The sequence below is a fragment of the Alosa pseudoharengus genome, unplaced genomic scaffold (assembly GCF_046254945.1).
Source record: "Alosa pseudoharengus isolate Yale_2024_CS ecotype anadromous, Long Island Sound unplaced genomic scaffold, YU_APseudo_1.1 YU_APseudo_1.1_scf_19, whole genome shotgun sequence".
Classification (NCBI taxonomy): Eukaryota; Metazoa; Chordata; class Actinopteri; order Clupeiformes; family Clupeidae; genus Alosa; species Alosa pseudoharengus.
The window spans coordinates 11262065-11280710 of NW_027468657.1; the positions used below are offsets into that span (position 1 = coordinate 11262065).

General features: G+C 42.2%; 2 protein-coding genes across 2 annotated transcripts; one reads left to right on the forward strand and one right to left on the reverse strand.

The window, feature by feature from the left end:
- On the reverse strand, positions 1-7875 carry LOC143132281 (uncharacterized). The gene is made up of 9 exons (XM_076291690.1): positions 7809-7875; positions 6678-6791; positions 4907-6583; positions 4522-4621; positions 3921-4069; positions 3488-3600; positions 3170-3259; positions 2836-2958; positions 1-768 (listed from the first exon to the last, which is right to left on the reverse strand). The coding sequence occupies exons 1-9, from the start codon at positions 7867-7869 to the stop codon at positions 592-594; spliced, it is 2604 nt and encodes an 867-aa protein (XP_076147805.1). The 5' UTR covers positions 7870-7875; the 3' UTR covers positions 1-591.
- A 937-nt stretch (positions 7876-8812) lies between these two features.
- Positions 8813-12654, forward strand: LOC143132282 (glutamine amidotransferase-like class 1 domain-containing protein 3, mitochondrial). The gene is made up of 5 exons (XM_076291692.1): positions 8813-8921; positions 10398-10510; positions 11221-11392; positions 11722-11923; positions 12255-12654. The coding sequence occupies exons 2-5, from the start codon at positions 10403-10405 to the stop codon at positions 12442-12444; spliced, it is 672 nt and encodes a 223-aa protein (XP_076147807.1). The 5' UTR covers positions 8813-8921; positions 10398-10402; the 3' UTR covers positions 12445-12654.
- The last annotated feature ends 5992 nt before the right edge of the window (positions 12655-18646 follow it).

Sequence of the window (18646 nt, forward strand, 5' to 3'; positions counted from 1 at the left end):
TCACTTGACAAATAGCATTATATTTATTATACAAAAAAGCATTTACAAAAACTTCCAGCAGTGTTTCACTGATTTTGTTTTTATCCTATTTACAATAGATATGCACTTCTATATACATTTGATTTCAACAGAATTTAAGCCTTAATAATAATGATAGTCCTATAACAATGAAAATAATGTAAATATTGCACTTTGATCAAATATTGCACGTTGATCAAGTAACATACAGTCTGGTAGATGGCATTACATATAACAAGTGTGGTAACATTTTTATTTGATCTGACATGCTACACATAATTAAACATTCTTTAAACTTCAGGTTAACTTATCCTACATATGACCCTTTTTAAACTTCAATCAATGTGTCCTTTTGGATTATGGAATTAGGAAAATATCAAATTAATCTCCACTCATATACAGTATTCTATAATACTTAAAAAGAAGGATTTTTTTTATTCATGGTCCAAGTTCAAACCCAATGCCTCTGTAATGTAGTTTAATGAAGTAAAGCAATGAGACAAACTGAGACCCCTTCTTTGGCCACTAGTAAAACAAGACTGGAATATTAACTCTTGTGTGTGACATTCACATCTAAAGGGAGTCGTCTGATGCCGAGTTGGTGTCCAGTGAGTCATCCTCCTCTGCTGTCGTCTCCTCCTCGCCTGCCTGTCTCTGGCTTCCCACTGAGTCGCTGAGGTCTGTCTCGAACCCGGGGTTCATCTGCCCCCGAACGTGCTTCCTCTGGACCTCCTCAAACAACTGCAACACCTGCGGCAGGTCAGGAAGGCACCCCAACTTGGTCAATATACAGCCCGACACGCAACCAACCCATTAAAAGTACACTATGCAGCCCGACACGCAACCAACCTATTAAAGGTACACTATGCAGCCCGACATGCAACCAACCCATTAAAGGTACACTATGCAGCCCGACACGCAACCAACCCATTAAAGGTACACTATGCAGGTTTAGGTATTTTTGGATACTGTAAAGCTCCCTCTAGAGTCGCGATATATTTCTATTTTACTCTGCTGTTGTAAATAGCAAACTTCTCCTGACTTACACCCCCCCCCCCCCCTTGCACACATTGAAAATGCTTTTGCTGTGGAGGTGAAGGATCAACAACAGGCAAAAACTATCTCCAAAGAGCTATATCTACTGACAAGGTAGGCTAATGTTTCACGTTTCTCGCGAGATTTGTTCTTGAAGTTGCATGGCTGGATTTCTTGGTAGCCACTCATATGCTGTATAGCTATTAGGGGTGTAACGGTTCATGTATTCGTATTGAACCGAAACGGTACGGGCGTCACGGTTCGGTGCATGAATTTACACGGAGAATACACGGTATAAAAATACATAAAACTCGTGTGCGGATTAATTAATGTCATGCGCAATTACTGTTAAGTAGCGAGAGTTACGGGAGTTCTTTAGCGACACCTAACGCTAATCTGTAGCCTCGCCTTAGCTCTGAAGCTCTGATTGGCGCCTATGTTTTTTTTTGTCAGGACGTCGGTCGAGTCCGTCAGTCATTAGCAGCACTAAGGTTAGACCTACAAGAGTTAGAGGATCCGCTGGTCTCTTTAAGATCGCAAGTTTGAGAACTTAGTACAGGCGAAAGAGTGGATAAGATGAAACTGTGTGTCGGCGTTGTTCAGCATTGGGTATGTGAGTGGAAAAAATGCTACACATATTCGAAGCCATCAGCCAGATGATGTAGGCTACCAATCACTGAAACGAGGGGAAAAAAACTTCCCCTGCGCTTCAGCAGCCTTTGGATACACATACAAATAGGGCCAAAACCTATGGCTTAAATTAAATGATTTCGTAATGACAGAAAGCTATGTAAATCGCGTGGTAATTACCTTTATGTTGGGGTAACTTGTAACTTCTCACATGAGGAGCTGGTAGTGTTAAGTGCATAGACAGTAAAATAAAGTGACAACGCTAACCAGGCTAATAAACAAACCATGCTACGGTGAATTAACGTCAAAGGGCAAAGTCACGTGACTTCTAGTTGTAGTCTGTTTATGAAATGAAAGGAGCAATTTCGTTTTTTAAAAAAAGGCAAGATAGTGTGATATTTTCACAGTTAGTAGGCTAGATTATTACTTTACACACAATGAAAAATATTGAGGCAAATTGTAGACCCTTCCATATACAACTAAACACAGATGTTGAAGGTCTTGCTTAAGTGGATTTTTAAAAATCATTTTCTATGTAATTTGCACTTTCAGAAATAAGAGATGCTGTAGGCTAGGCCTATTTTCAGTTTTATAGCTGATTGTCTTATTTTGTTACAGATGGAGTCTGGGCACTTATTGTACTGTTTAGCCTACATCTTACACACTTCAGGCTGTTGCAGATAGCTCAGGGAAGAGACTGTATGACACTAGGTGGTACAGCCTGAGACATGTACAAAAAAAAATGCTTTCTGCATTTTTGTTTTGCTTTTCCCTCCATTGTACCGAACTCGTACCGAACAGTGATGTCCGAACCGAGGTATGAACCGAACCGTGACTTCTGTGTACCGTTACACCCCTAATAGCTATGCTAGATAAACGGTTCGCCTATTACAAGTTCGTTTACCATCAATTGGCTTCATAAAGGTGAAAATCTTGCATAGTGTACCTTTAATGTGACAATACAGCGATGAAAGCAGACATCATCATCCCTAAAAGAGTTCACATTGCTTCAACAAGGTAAATACTGTACCTATCCACAGTATTTTACTATGGACTAAGTAGAATTAGCAGTATTATCTGCCACAATATCATCTTGTTTCACTAAATTCCCCTCGAGATCAATATTTAATCTAATCTTGGCTTAAACTGCACCTGTGACTTTGGGATGAGTCCGACTCTGAAGAAGCCGATGTTGCCACTCTCAATCTTGGTACAGTCCACCACGGTGGAGGCGATGTTCTCTGGCGAAGGCCCATCACAAAGTACCCCCTCCACCTGTGCAAACACACACACACACACACACACACACATACACACAGACACAGACACACACACACACACACACACACACACACACACACACACACACACACACACACACACACACCTCATTATAAACCCACGAGAAGACTTTACAAATATACCTACAGCTAATGAGAGAGTCTCTCTCTGCTCTCCTCCGTGAGTGTATCCGCTGTGTATTTACCTTGTCTCCCAATTTAGCATACACCTGGTTATGATGAGTCGTGTCTGCTTCCCCTGTGGGGTTGGCTGAAGTCACTGCTATTGGTCCGACCTGAGAAATAAAACAAGACTTTGCTTAAAACAGAACATTACGATTCAACAATATGATACTTGAACTCAGGGAAATGTTTTGTGTGAGATTTTTATGACTGCTTCCAGAGATCTTCTGAAACTATAGGTTTAACTTTTTTCAAACTTCATTAGCTTATTATGCTCCAGTTTTAAAGTGTGTACAATTGTAAAATATTACAACCAGTTGAGTGATTTGGTGAGTATATACCAGGCTAATGAGCTGTGTTGCCACTGTGCAGTCTGGGTTTCTGATGGCAATACTTTGTGGTGTGCCAATGTACTTTGAAGAGTCTTTCAGACCAAAAAAATCCATCCAGGGCGCTGGAGTTAAAAACAAAACAAGAAATAATAATATTTAATTTATGTGACATTTTTTAAATAAGGAACCAAGGTGGATATATTATTTTCTTCAGTAATAATAGTCTGTTAGTAAGTTCATTCATGAGTAGGGGTTACTGTAGGTATAGTTATTTACACACACACACACACACGCACACACACACACACACACACCACACACACCACACACACACACACACACACACACACACACACCACAGACCACACATACACACACACCACACAGAGACACACACACACACACACACACACACACCACACACACACACACACATAGACACCTCGTGGGATGACGAGGCTGATGGAGGAGGGCCATGCGGCCTCCATGAGATCCCAGAGCAGAGGGTTGATCTGGTCCCTCACTGGCTCCAGCTGCTTAATGGACGACACCCACAGAGACATGGGACGGTCTCCAGCATGCTGCTTTGTCCTGGCACACACACACACACACAGACACACACACACACACACAGACACACACACACACACACAGACACACACACACACACACACACACACACACAGACAGACAGACAGACAGACACACACACACACACACACACACACGCACACACACACACACACACACAGACAGACACACACACACACACACACACACACACACACACGCACACGCACACGCACACGCACACACACACACACACACACACAGACAGACAGACAGATACACACACACGCACACACACACACAGACACGCACACACACACACACACATACACACACACACACACACACACACACACACACACACACACCACACACACACACACACACAAAGTGGAAGGGTTAATAAAATGTCCACTGTAATGACACCATTCCACAAAAGTGACACTCTTTGTTGTAACAAAATCAGATCTCACTTGTAGGCTTTTTCAACAGCTTCGGGGCGATTACAAGCTGCTACTAGTACATAGACCGTATCAGTTGGCATCCCACATATGCCACCATTCTTCATGATCTCTGCATAAAAAGGTAAACAAAGATAGGGTTACTTGCTAAGTGATACAACTCGCTTTTCTGTTATCAGTTGTAGGAGGAACTTAAGTGTTAGTTATTGCTTACACTGTTAAACAAGTTAAACACAAACACATTTAGGTATATTTTCAGGATCACTTAAAAAAAATAACTGAGTGTTATTTTGTAATACTCTGAAAGTTATACAAATATGAAGCGGAAACATGACTTTACTCCTTTGCTTGTGAGTTTGGATCTGCCATGATTCTAGAGTGGAAGTCTCTCCCTCACCTGCAATCTCCATCACAGATGTGGCCTTCCTGGAGGTCAGGTGGGGGCATTTCTCTCTGCCCGTGCCCCCCAGCTTGATGAGTGGGGTGCCCAGCGGCATCTGCGGCTTCTGGAACGTGCTGTTGAAGAGGTTGGCCAGGAAGCAGTAGAAGCTGACCAGGCCGAAGATGATGGTGACGCCGATGTCGTAGCCGTAGGGTAGCGCGCCGACCGCGTCCAGCAGGAAGCTGATGAGGATCAGCTGGAAGGTGAAGGCGTAGGCGAACCACGCCACACTCAGGTACAGCGCCCCGACCGTCACCAGGCAGTTGAAGAGCATGAAGCTGATGATGCCCACGGCGACGCTGAAGCCGCGCGTGCTGCCGTAGAGCCCGCCGAAGCGCGTCAGCCCCCACACCGTCCACATGAAGCCGTACATGATGAAGGCGGCGCTCTCCAGGGTCTTGCCTCGCGAGAAGGCCACCGAGCCACACAGGAGCTGCAGCAGGCCGCCGGACACCACCGCCCAGGGCAAGATGAGCACAGCCAGGGGCCCTTCGGCGCCCACCGTCGCCGTGATGGCAAAGGCGGCCAGCACGCTGGACGCGTGGCCCAGGATTTCAGCGTCGGCATACTTGGAGTAGCCGAGGTAAGGCGCGTGGAAGTCTTTGTCGTGCGGCCTCAGAGAAATGAAGCTGGTACGCGTGAGGAGGGATTTGAGCAGGCCGTCGCCCGTGGGCACTTTGTACGGCGACGCCTTGTTGTTGATGCTGACCAGGAGCATGAGGGCTGTCGCCACAAAGATGGCCGCCTGCACGCCTTGCGTCCCGCCCTGGAAGAAACCCCGGGGTTGAGCTGCGACCGCGATGCTGTACGCTACGAAGAAGAGCTGGTAGACGCTGTCCGCCACGCTTCTCCGAACGCTGAACAGCGCCAGGACGAAGAAGAGTATGGCGAATACGGTGGGGAAGGGGACGGGGGAGTACGGTTGTGTGCTGGTCAGATTCGCCACCAGGGCGCTGTAGCCCTCGGCGAACCTCAGGATGGCCATGAAGCCGTAAAAGGTGGCGGAGTAGATGTCTAGACCACGGTAGCAGAGGACACAGACGCCCAACTGGAATACGCCTGCCGTCCACAGCCACGGCACGTGGCCGACAAACAGCTGGGGGACCACGCCCAGCAGGGGGCAGGCTAGCACGCTAGCCGCAAGCAGGTTCATGACCAGGCCCACGGCCACCACATCGCCGCTATCCAGACCCTGCTGCGTCTGGGTCTGGCTGGCTTTGTCTGTACCGGTACCGGGAAGCTGAATATCACCGCGTGTGACATACGAGAGTAGGCGCCCAGTGCCGAAATATGCACCGACAAAGCACACTAAGAGGTAGTTAGCGGCCGTTGCGCCCTGTCCAAAGCTAAGGTTAGCAAGGCCAGCTATCTGATGGGCACAGGCTAAGCTGATGGTGAGAGCGATGATAAAGAGCACCACCTTCTTGGCTAAAATAGCCACCAGGGCCAGGATGAATAGGGCTAATGTGAAGGCTGCTAGGCCAGGTATCATGGCATTTCTGAGCCCCTGAGTGGGGTTTACATAGCCCTCCCCCACCAGAATGTACACAAGACCAGATGCACACCACAGGGCAGACACTGTCAAGCACAAACACGTGAAGAGAGGAGCAGGAGACAGGCTGCGTCGCACACCTATGGAGAGAAGAAAGAGAGAAGATTTACCATAGATACAAATAATGTTCAATGAGACAGGATTAGAATGATTGCAGTCGAAACAGTGAAATACCAGAATATGCCAGCAGGGCAGCTATAATGAGGAGCAGAACTCCCAGAGCTGTGCTGGAGATGAGGCTGTCTCCTGACACGCTGCCATATCCATTCACCAGAAGCAGCAAAGAGCCTGAGAGGGGAAAAAAAACACATTGCTCACTGTCGTGACAGGTGAGTCACAACACTGTCGAACTGAGGGACATGGTTTGCCCTCTACTGGCTATAATGTGAACTGCAGCAGAGTAGCACGGGAGAATACCACTCCAGAGATTGTAATCTACAGATCTTTCAACTTTCACAGTATTCATTTTAATTGTATGAGATATAGGCCTACCAATTGTTTTTGATTGCTATATTTAAAAAAAGCCTGTTAATTGTGCTGGAATCCTAAAGGCTCAGTGACAAAAACAACAAGACCAATAATGTGTTGATTGCGTGGTAGGCTAATGATGAAGATGATGAAAATGATTATCACAGTCATAATTATCGATATTATAATAACAAACCTAAAATGATAAACAAATAGTCTATAATGTGTTGAATGCATAGCAGCTAGCTACTGATGAAGAATCAATATTATGAAAATGATAATCACTGTCATAATCAAAATTATAACAACAAAAACAAAAACTATAAACACAGGCTATAATGCGTTGATTGCGTGAAACTGAAGAAAGCTTTTGAACATTTCACTTCTTAACTGGCAAGATGCGGCGAGTCTGCTAAAGTGAGTTGTTCAAAACCTTTATTTTAGTACACAAACATTGTTCTCAATGCTCGAGTTCATGTGTAGAGACCCTGGTGATACTTCGACCAAAGTTTCATGTTGTGTCAAGCCTTCTTTGTTTTTTAAGAATAGCGATTTTTATGCGATCCTAGCACTCCCATTCAAAAGGCCATTTGACCCGAAAACGACAATACGCTCAATCTTAAAAGTGGCGCTTTCGTCCTAATTATGACTTTAAACGAAAGTTTGACTCGGGTAGACTACATTCACAAAAACACCCGTTTTGCCCTGCATTTTGGCGAGAGTTACGCTTTATTAACATGCATCAATTACAATTTTCAAATAAATTAAATCTGCCGGGTGTAGAAAATACATACAACAGCATTTAAACATTCTTAATAATAAGGACAAGTTTCCTACCACCGGAGATTCCTAAGACTCCAACTGAGTAATGTAGCGACTGGATTTCAGCGTCTGCCATCGCGCGTGTGGATGAACCCAACTGTGTGGGCATCTTTTTATAACCAGGGCATGTAGGTACAGGACGTCACGCGCGTCACTCAAACTCGGTAAAGAACGCGCCTCTCAGATTTCGGAAACTTTCAGGAAAGACGGAGACCTTGAGGAAATGTATCGCCCACAGCAAGGAAAGCTTTTGTAAAAATTCCCAAATGAAAAAAAGCTTGTATATATATACCACCACTGAATGTGTAAATTGCTATATATATATATATATAGGCCGGCTCTGGCATATACAGTATCTTTAAGACAAAAAACATTGGCTTGACATCAGTATTAACTCAAAGTTGTGCTAAAAAAAACAATATTATCATACCAAAGTACTCACAGAGTCTTGAGTTCAAGGATAAGGATATACAAAAATAAAGTTCCATCAGCCTTCAAAGAGCAGAAATGGGGCCCTGTCTATCTCTATATCAGTTTATTCTTTTCAGTGACCAACTAACAACAACTAAGAGGGAGTCTGGCCAAGTTAGCCTAATATTCATAGGGAATAGATCATAACAGCAGTTTTGGCTCTGGTAAGGTAGAACATGTAAATTCATAGGCATATGCATACAACAGCATTACGATGAGCCTGTTTGGCATCAAAGACACAAGAACAGACAAGGATTTGGGGAAATAACGTCCAGTGAGAAATTATTTTATAGCTTGAAGGAGAGGAGTGGTGTGTTTTGGTGAGTGCTGGTGAACATATTTTCCTCATAGCAGGCAACTAAGTACCTTGCCACATTTTCTCAAGTCTATCAGTTAGTCTACAGTGAACCATAGGCTATCTATCTTGAGCAGTGTTTACTGCACGTACAACCAGAATGACTCTGCAATTTCCCTGAATTAAAGCAGTTCATTATAGCCCTTGCCTACAGCTCAAACAATGATATCACCACATGGGAGGGACTAAACCGGCTCGTCTTTCTGAGGGAATATAAGCGACGCTCGAGTCTATTTACAAGCTATCCTCTGAGCGCAACAAACTACGAACTCCTCCGAAGTGAACTTCACTTATACCTCAAGGTGAGACTACTTTATCTCATAATTCTGTCGACTTAGTTTACAGTAGACTAATTTGTCAGACACATTTCGCGCTACACGTGGTTATTGGCGTGTCGTCGTTTATCATGTTGTGCTTCACAGATATTTGTCAAAGTGCGCATCGATGCCAGTGTAGGCTACCATACTCCGGCAATATGGTCAGTTTTTAGTTGTGTCGCTCCGGACGTTTTGAAAAGGGAACTTGAAGTTAGCGGAACGAGGAAATGCGGGCAGTTGGCTGTTCAGATGTTGAAAAGTTTCGCTTCGGGCTAGTCGTTATAACCTTAACCGACGTTCATTCATTTCATCCAGCTTTGAACGCTCCTCCTCGCATTTAGCCTACGTGCGAAAACATCGTGTCAGTTTTCCCCCAAGTCATTGTTTACCTCTTGTAGGCCTACCTTGAGACGCAGTTACCTTGCGCTAGCCTAGTCTTCTGGGATTCAGACTGAATAGTAACCTAAAGCACTGTTCAGAGTTACATTAGTGCCTCTTTTATGAGCGAGCAGCAGAACAATTTCAGCGCAGAGAAATGTTTTGAGCAAGCACAAATAATATTTTGAGGAAAAATGAAACTCGAGCACAAAAAAACGTGTAGTTGAGCAAACATGAATTTATTCTGTGCTCCACAAATGTCTTTGCATGTTTGCTAAGTTTAATATGTAACAGCCTCTTTTCATTCAGTTTCACTCTACGCGTTCACATAAACTGTTTCTCCGCGTGCTCTGGAGATATCTCTAGCGCTCGCTCAACTTCTGATTGGTTGACAATTGTGCCACAAACGTAACGCTGTCTATAGTTTGTGAGCGAGCGGACAGGTGAAGTTGAGCGAGCGCGAGAGATACCTCCAGAGCGAGCGGAGGAACAGTTTATGTGAGCGCGTAGAGTGAAACTAAATAAAAGGGGGCTCTTACATAGCCTACATATTAAACTTAGCAAACATGCAAAGCCAAAGTGTAATAATAATCTGCGGTGATCTTTCACTTTTTCGAATCTTATTAAAAGTTTAGTTTGGAGAGAAGAAAGTAGCCTATTACAAGTGTAGTTTGTGATGTGCGACGTGTTGCTATTTGAGCAACATTGCTCCTGTTGGTTAGCCTAAATCTAGACGCACCCTAGCGGCGGCAAATTAATTTGCTCACATTTCAATGATATGGGATGGCCCGCCAGGCTACCTGTTGGTCAGTGTCGATAAGAAACAGACAAACATCAGCATTTTGAGCACAGATTGAACGGGCAGCTGAGGGACACATAGGAACAATTAGCTGAGTTTGACAAAAAAGTATATGGGACTAGATTTGTGAACTACACCTTTAATGTGAATGCAGTTGATGGAGCATTCATAAAAAAAAATATCTCTCTATTTCTCCATCTATATCTGTCTATCTATATATGTATTTCTGTGTGTGTGTGTGTGTGTCTGCGCGTACGTTTGTGCGCGTGCGTGTGTGTGTGTAGGCACAATGGTTAAACGCGTGGCAGTGATCCTGGCTGGCTGTGGTGTGTACGATGGCACAGAGATCAACGAGGCCTGTTCAGTGCTGGTGCACCTGAGTCGGGCTGGAGCAGAGGTGAGGACACTTTACCAGGCTTTTCACACACACACACAAAGGTATGCAAAAATAATGACAGAGGCACCCACAACAACACTTGTACACACAGGAAGACACACACACACACACACATGCAGCCACCATATGTGAACCGTCACAAACACTTATTTGTAACTAGTGCAAGTTTAGATGACATATGACTCCATGACTACTCATTGTCAGGTTTCCTGGTGTCAGGTTTCCATCCCCCCACCCCTCACTACGCCACCCACACATAAGCGCGCATCCCCACACCCCCCACCACCCCCGCACACACACACACACTAGTGCAGGGTTACACACACTAAGGATATTCTAATCATGTTGTGTTTGGCTAAAAGCCATTAGGCAAATTATAATTGAAAGGGAAAAGTCACCAAATGCACCGCCAGTCATTTTTTCATTTCAGTAGTGGCCAGAAAGATAAGACCAGTTAATGGGTGTGTTCCTAGAAAGGCATCTTTGCATAAATACTGTATATGTATATGTCTGTAAATGGAAAACACATACATAGATACTTTCAAGATCCCAAAGAAAGCTTAGTCATTTTTATAACATTGTAACAACATTATGACACCCACATTTCCATAGCTTTATTATAATGCAGTTGAACTCAATATAAACAGAATAATTGTTATAATAAATGTAAATATTACAGGATGTGACTGTCTTGTCTCTGTGTGGTCTAGGTGAAAATGTTTGCTCCTGATGCAGAGCAGATGCATGTGGTCAACCACTGCGAGGGAAAGCCCCAGACAGAGAAACGCAACGTGCTACAGGAGAGTGCGCGCATCGCCCGCGGCAACGTCACAGACCTGGCTAAGCTCGATGTGGCCGCCTTTGATGTCCTCATCATCCCAGGTAAGCTGACCAGTGTTGACACGCACATGCACACACACACACACCTGTCCTTTTCTCAAGAGCAGCCCTATTTCTTTATAAAAACACTGTCCAATATCCTAAGCAGATGAAAAGCAAGCTCATATTATGTGTTTAACCTGGATGTATTAGTCATTTATCAAACATGCATTCCCAAGATAAGCTGTTTTAATTAACCCAACAATCTACAGTTTAATCATCACTATATACTTACAAAGCCTCTTTTTGTTTCAGTTCTGATTATGTTGCTGTAAATATTTCACAAACATATTTACACATATTTATTTTGAATGCTGTTTTATTGTGTGCAGGTGGATTCGGAGTGGCCAAGAATCTGAGCGACTGGGCAACGAAGGGGAAGGACTTCTCTGTGAAGTCCGAGGTGGAGAAGGTGATCAAGGGCTTCCACAAGGCGGGCAAGCCCATCGCCATGTGCTGCATCTCTCCTGTGCTTGCTGCCAAGGTGCTGCCCGGCTGTGAGGTCACTGTCGGCCATGACTGCGAGAGCGAGAAGTGAGTGTGCGACCCTGCAACGCTGCGACCCCAACCTGATCACAACCGATTCGGGTCCTAAATCTGGTTCTGACCAGGATGTCAGAACGGAGTACAGGCTGTACTGGTCTTTTGGCTTCTGGTCTTCTGGCTTTTGTTACAACTTCCGGTACCTCAGTACCCCTCACTTATTCATGTGTAATATTTTTATCGATGGGTATTTATTATGATACAGGTTTATTGTCCTGTAGGGGAAATTTGTCTTGGACTCATACAGTATGCTTCTCACAAAAACAACAAAGATTTGATGTGTGTGTGTGTGTGCGTGTTTCCTTCTGTCTCCCCTCTCCAGGTGGCCCTATGCGGGGACAGCCAAAGCCCTGGGTGAGCTGGGCTGTAAACACGTGTGCAAGAACGTGACCGAGGCACATGTCGATAAGAAAAACAAACTGGTGACCACAAGTGCTTTCATGTGCAATGCGCCAATCCATGAGGTGTATGATGGACTGGGTGTCATGGTGACTGAGGTTCTCAAGTTGTAGCTTGCGTCAGTTGTAGGTGTTTGGACCCACGTCCTTTTTAATAATTGCACATCAGGACATTTTGTGGTTGTAGTTTTTGTGTTGCTGATTACGTTTCAACCTATGGTTGTGTTTTATGCAGTAGAACCATTTGTGAAATAGACATTTTTGCCTTAATGCTTACTGTCTGTTGTATATTGATATGAATAAAATCCTTTTTTTATTATTGGAGGAAGTTTGTTATTTGTAATTTATTTGTGTTACCATCCATACTGATCCACTATAGCAAAACATATTCATATTATAATTTGCTCTTATATAATGTGTATAGCAGTGTTGCAGAATAGAGATTGAACTTTTGACCATATCTATTTGTAAATGTGTCCCCATATAGACAACTTCCAGCCAATCAGAAAATAGTATCTTCCCACACTGTCATATAATTAGACACTGTGCGACACACATGATTAAGTCCTTGAACCCAAAATATCTGACGAAGGCCATAGGCCGAAACGTCTTTGTCTATTAGACCTCTCATATGGAGCCAGAGTGTGTGGCACTTTTCTACCAGTCAACTTTCTAGCAGTGGTCAGTACCTCACAAAATAACATTTGGTGTCCTGCCTTGTGCACAAACACATATTGTTGCCTCGTATATAGTAATTTCAAGAATTAAGGTCTTCCAAATAGTTTCCAGCTGTTTGGCTTAATGTGAGGGGATACTTGGCAAAGGAACACATGCAGGGCAAGCTCTAAACTGGAATGCAGGGCCATGTCTGGAACTCATACGCTACATTTAACCCTGGGAATAGCCAGAGCCATATAAATAAAAGGTTTACTCTGTTGTATAGACCCTTTCAACAATAAAAACAAAAGCAATGCTTGAACGTTCTATTTGGTTCCCAATCTACTTCCTCTCATAGACTGTATATAGAACTGGACAGTGTGCCGTCTGTTAAGAGTGATGCGAGCGCTAGTCCAGAGACCCCTGGTGGCTGGTTGCAGTACAATGTGTAACTCCGCCCATCCCCATGTATTTCAATGGCCAAGTAGCCAACTTTCCGTGTCACTTTTCTCACCTAAAACTATTTTTGTATCTACAACTTTTTATTCGAAAAAATAGTGTTTAAGATGCTTCAATACACACCATTTTTCTTTTCTCGCTGAAATAATTTTTTTTAATGTTATATTAACAAATCTAAAAAGGGCGTGTTTACACCTATGATTGACAGCTGGCTGGCTGCAGACACGACGCTTTGTCCATTATGTTTTACCGTCTAGGCTGCAGACACTACCACGTCATCGCTCACTTATTTTAACGACACCTGATTTCGACACATAATCTAACCCAGCGTTTCTCAAACTGTGGGTCGCGACCCACTACTGGGTCGCGGAGGCATGCCAGGTGGGGCGCGAACTGACGTGAAAAACAGGAGTTTTTTTTTAGTTTTTTTTATCTGTAGCCTGGGCCCAGGTAGCACCCGATGCGCAATGGACGCACTGTGTTATTCACAGGGAAGCGCTCGTGTCAAGGCAGCGTAAGTTAGTCCCGACCTACATGATATTTTGAACGTTGTTGTGAGAGTGGTGAATTTCATCAAAACCCGGCCCTTAAAAGCGCGTCTATTCTCCGCACTTTGCGAAGAGATGGTAGCTGACCAAAAGGCTGTACTGTTTCACAGCGAGGCAAGGTGGCTTTCCCGAGGTAAAGTGCTGTCGCGTGTGTTTGAGCTCCGAGTCGCCTCTTCTTGGAGGAATAGCGCATGTTTGAATCTGCAAGCACGTTCACTATAATGAACATTTCTTGACGAAGCTGGCCTATCTTAGCGATATATTTGATATATCTTAGCGATACATTTGAGTTAAATGTCCAGTTACAAGGCAAAGACAAGCACCTACCTCACCTAGCAAATAAGATTATTCACCAAAAAAACTTGAGTATGGGACAGACGCGACAGTATTATGCCTTTGAGATTTCTGAGCGAAATCGCTGAAACGTCTGATTGGGAGGCACTCTTGTGATCCCATGTATTAAACAGTAGGCCTACACATCACATCCCTGCAAAGTTTATTTCAAAAATATTTCCCAACCAGCAGTGCTCAGTTTGACTGGATTATGGATCCATTTAATGCAGCATGTTGGTATTTCATTGAATATATTGTACAATGCTGTAAAATGGCCTATACTTCCTAATATGTTGCTGGAAAACAGAAATATGTGTGTTATGTATTTATATATTATTATATCTGCAGCACCAGCTGATTTTAACTCTGTTGAAGAGGATATATTTAGAACTTGTCATTATTTCAATAAATTTGACAATTTCAAGCTTGACCTACCACTTTCTTAGAGCGATGAGGGACAGGTGGGGCTCGAGAATGCCCCCTTGATCAAAGTGGGGAATGAAAGAAAAAGTTTGAGAACCACTGATCTAACCTAAAGAAGTGTTGCTGTTATTATCATTAGGCTATATCTTATCACAGTCTGACTAAATACATATTGATAGTCATACATTGTGTAGTTGTTTGTAAGAGACATCGTTGTTAGTTGTGACCGATTCTTTGTGAAAAAAGATATGTGCTGTTCTTTCGTAGATGCTAAGTATATTAGCTCATAGCATGCTACATCATGCTAGCGTTAGCCAGTTGATAGGTAAAGAAAAAGGGCTCTGCTTGCTATATTGATCCGAAGTGACGTTAGCCAAAGTCACCATCATTTACAGTCCTGTTTCAAATGGTATAACGTAACCAGTGATTGCCGCCATCATCGTTGCAACTTCATTTGAATACACTTTGTCACTGGAGAAGGCGATGTTAAGTTTCATTAACGTTAACTCTTGCTTAGTTTTGCGAATGGCAATAAACGCCACCTAGCCTGCTAGGTCGACAACCTCGGTATGCCCATTTATGTATCAGCCCGACAAATAACGTTACTTCTGTTTTAGTGAACACATTATTGGACCATAGCTTAACGTGAGGAGGGATTCAAAGTTACAAATGGCCAATTTGCTTAGTATGCTCAGCGGTATCTGAAAATGCGTTAAGGTATCGTTGTTACCTGCGATTGCACTGCTGGAGAAGCATTTTGCATTGTTATGATTTGATCAGGTCTTGCCAGTGATGTGTAAATCCGCCCGTAGACGTACATAATTATAGTGCATGAAAATGCACTATACTGTTCTTCCTAGGCTTCTTATTCTTCTTATTCTTATTCTTCTTCTAACGCACTTAATGCAGCTTCAACCGTTTAACGTAGAAACTTCATTCAAACTATGTTACGTAGGTCTTACTTAGGACATGGGTGCTATGTATTTTTCAGCTTTGTAACTTTTATACTTTTTAAACTATTAATTAAAAACTACTCAAAATTTCCCCATAGACTTAACATGGGCTGATGACATCACAATAGAGCCGTTAAGCAATTAGAATCCTATGGCAGGTGTTCGGGCCACCTGGATCAACTGCCAGTCTCAGGCTTTAAGCATACAAACTGGCCCTATTAAGACTACACATCCTGTCCAACTGCTTCCTCTGCCAAAAACTGTTTCAAAATAAAAGTCCTCACTACAATATTTTACTGTTAAACAATTTAACCCTTTAAACTACTGAACTTTTTAACTGTTCAGCCATTGTAACTGTTACTTGTCATCAACTATGACTCCTACCCACTGTAGCTAGTTAGCATGGTTAGCATGCTAGCATACTAGCATGTTAACATGCTAGTTAGCATTTTTTACAAAACTGCTAAAAATGATTAGCTAAGTTAGCTAAGTCATATTGTTAGCATAGTTAGCATGCTAGCATGTTAGCATGCTAGTTAGCATTTTTAACAAAACTGCTAAAAATGATTAGCTAAGTTAGCTAAGTCACATGGTTAGCATAGTTAACATGCTAACATGTTAGCATGCTAGTTAGCATTTTTAGCAAAACTGCTAAAAATGATTAGCTAAGTTAGCTAAGTCATATTGTTAGCATAGTTAGCATGCTAGCATGTTAGCATGCTAGTTAGCATTTTCAGCAAAAATGTTTAAAATGATTAGCTAAGTTAGCTAAGTAAAATGGTTAGCATAGTTAGCATGCTAGTTAGCATAGTTAACAAAACTGCTAAAATGATTAGCTAGGTTAGCTAAGTCACATGGTTAACATGTTAGCATTGCTAACATGCTAGTTAGCATAACTACTAAAAATGAAAACATTAGCTAAGTCAACTAAGTATAGTATTATCCACCTATTTAACCGTTCAATCATTCCAACTATATTAAACCTTATCTACCAAGCAAATCATTTAACCATATAAACTATCCACCTATTTAACTGTTCAGTCACTCCAACTATATTAAACCTCATCTACCTAGCAACCAATATAGTTTGTTTTTACTCTGTATGATATTTTACATCATATTTTTTGCATTTTCATGCACTACTGCTAAAAATGATTAGCTAAGTTAGCTAAGTCACATGGTTAGCATAGTTAGCATGCTAGCATGTTAGCATGCTAGTTAGCATTTTTAGCAAAACTACTAAAAATGATTAGCTAAGTTAGCTAAGTCACATGGTTAGCATAGTTAGCATGCTAACATGTTAGCATGCTAGTTAGCATTTTTTACAAAACTGCTAAAATGATTAGCTAAGTTAGCTAAGTCAAATGGTTAGCATAGTTAGCATGCTAGCATGTTAGCATGCTAGTTAGCATTTTTAGCAAAACTACTAAAAATGATTAGCTAAGTTAGCTAAGTCACATGGTTAGCATAGTTAGCATGCTAACATGTTAGCATGCTAGTTAGCATTTTTTACAAAACTGCTAAAATGATTAGCTAAGTTAGCTAAGTAACATGGTTAACATAATTAGCATGTTAGCATGCTAATTAGCATAGTTATCATAACTAATAAAAAATATTAGCTAGGTTAACTAAGTCATATGGTTAGCATAGGTAACATTTTAACATTGTTAACATGCTAGTTAGCATAGTTACTTGGTTAACATTATTATCTTTGTTAACATAGTTAGCATAACTGCTAGCAAACATTGGAGCCATTCCAACTGTTAGTTATCGTCAACTATCTGCCTAAATAATTGAACCATTTCAATTATCAACCTATTTAACTGTTCAGTCATTCCAACTATAGTAAACCTTATCTACCAAGCAAATAATTTAACCATATGAACTCATCATATTTTTGCATTTTCATGCACTGTATTTCCTTCAGGAAATGCTTTTCTAGTTTCAAAATAATACGTCTAAATTGAAAACTGTGACAACTCATTGATAGGCTCTCTCAATATGTCTGTAATCGTATGCCTCTACCACATGCTTGCTAGTCTTTCACCAGAGAGGGCGCTCCATTATAAATCAAAAATGCAATACTGCAGCCCTCATGTCAGCTGTAAAAATGGTACTACGTTTAAAGAAACATTTTTATTCTTTGTTTCAAGTGCATAAGAAAATACCACATTATGATGATGATGGCTATCTCCGTTCTCATGGATCAAGTCTCTCATTAAAATGATATGCTGAGGAATATGATAAAAAAAAAAAAACACTGTCACTACCCTATGTTATTTAGCCTACATGACTTGAGTTTTTCCTCTTGAGCATGAAGATAACATTTGTGGCATAACTTCGTAGCTTCATAATGCATGCTTCGTATCCAAATGTCTAGCACCTAGGCCTGCCTACTTTATTGGCGTTTTAAACATGTTTAGCTTTGAAAAGACACATCACAAAAAAATGAAATGTCTCCTGTACCACACAGGGGAATTTCCGTCTGCTTTTCTCTGCCAAAAGTTAACAATTTTCAAGCTCCGCGTCTTTCTCTCAATGTATTGCTATACGGCTCTGGGTTTGCTTGTCCTCCGAGTTCGTCCTTAACGACGGTTGTTAGGGACCTGAAACCGGTTTATACAGTCTATGCTTCCTCTGCATTAAGATAACATGTAATGTTAAAACGGAAGCCTTGTGGGGCCAACTATGAAGCTGATAATGGAACTCTCTTGAAAGGGTCTATTGTAGTGTATCTAAATTTACTACAGTAGATGTCTCAGTCCATTTTTCCTCTGAGATCTGACCAAATGAAAGTGTCTGATAGGTGCACATGTTTTATATTGTTAGCCATGCACTCACATAGAGTGGATAATCTCCACACTCTTTGTCTTTTATCTGCTGTGCTTCATGTCATAGTTTCTGCAAACTAGATTTTCAGTTCCTCATTCATTAGAGGGAGAA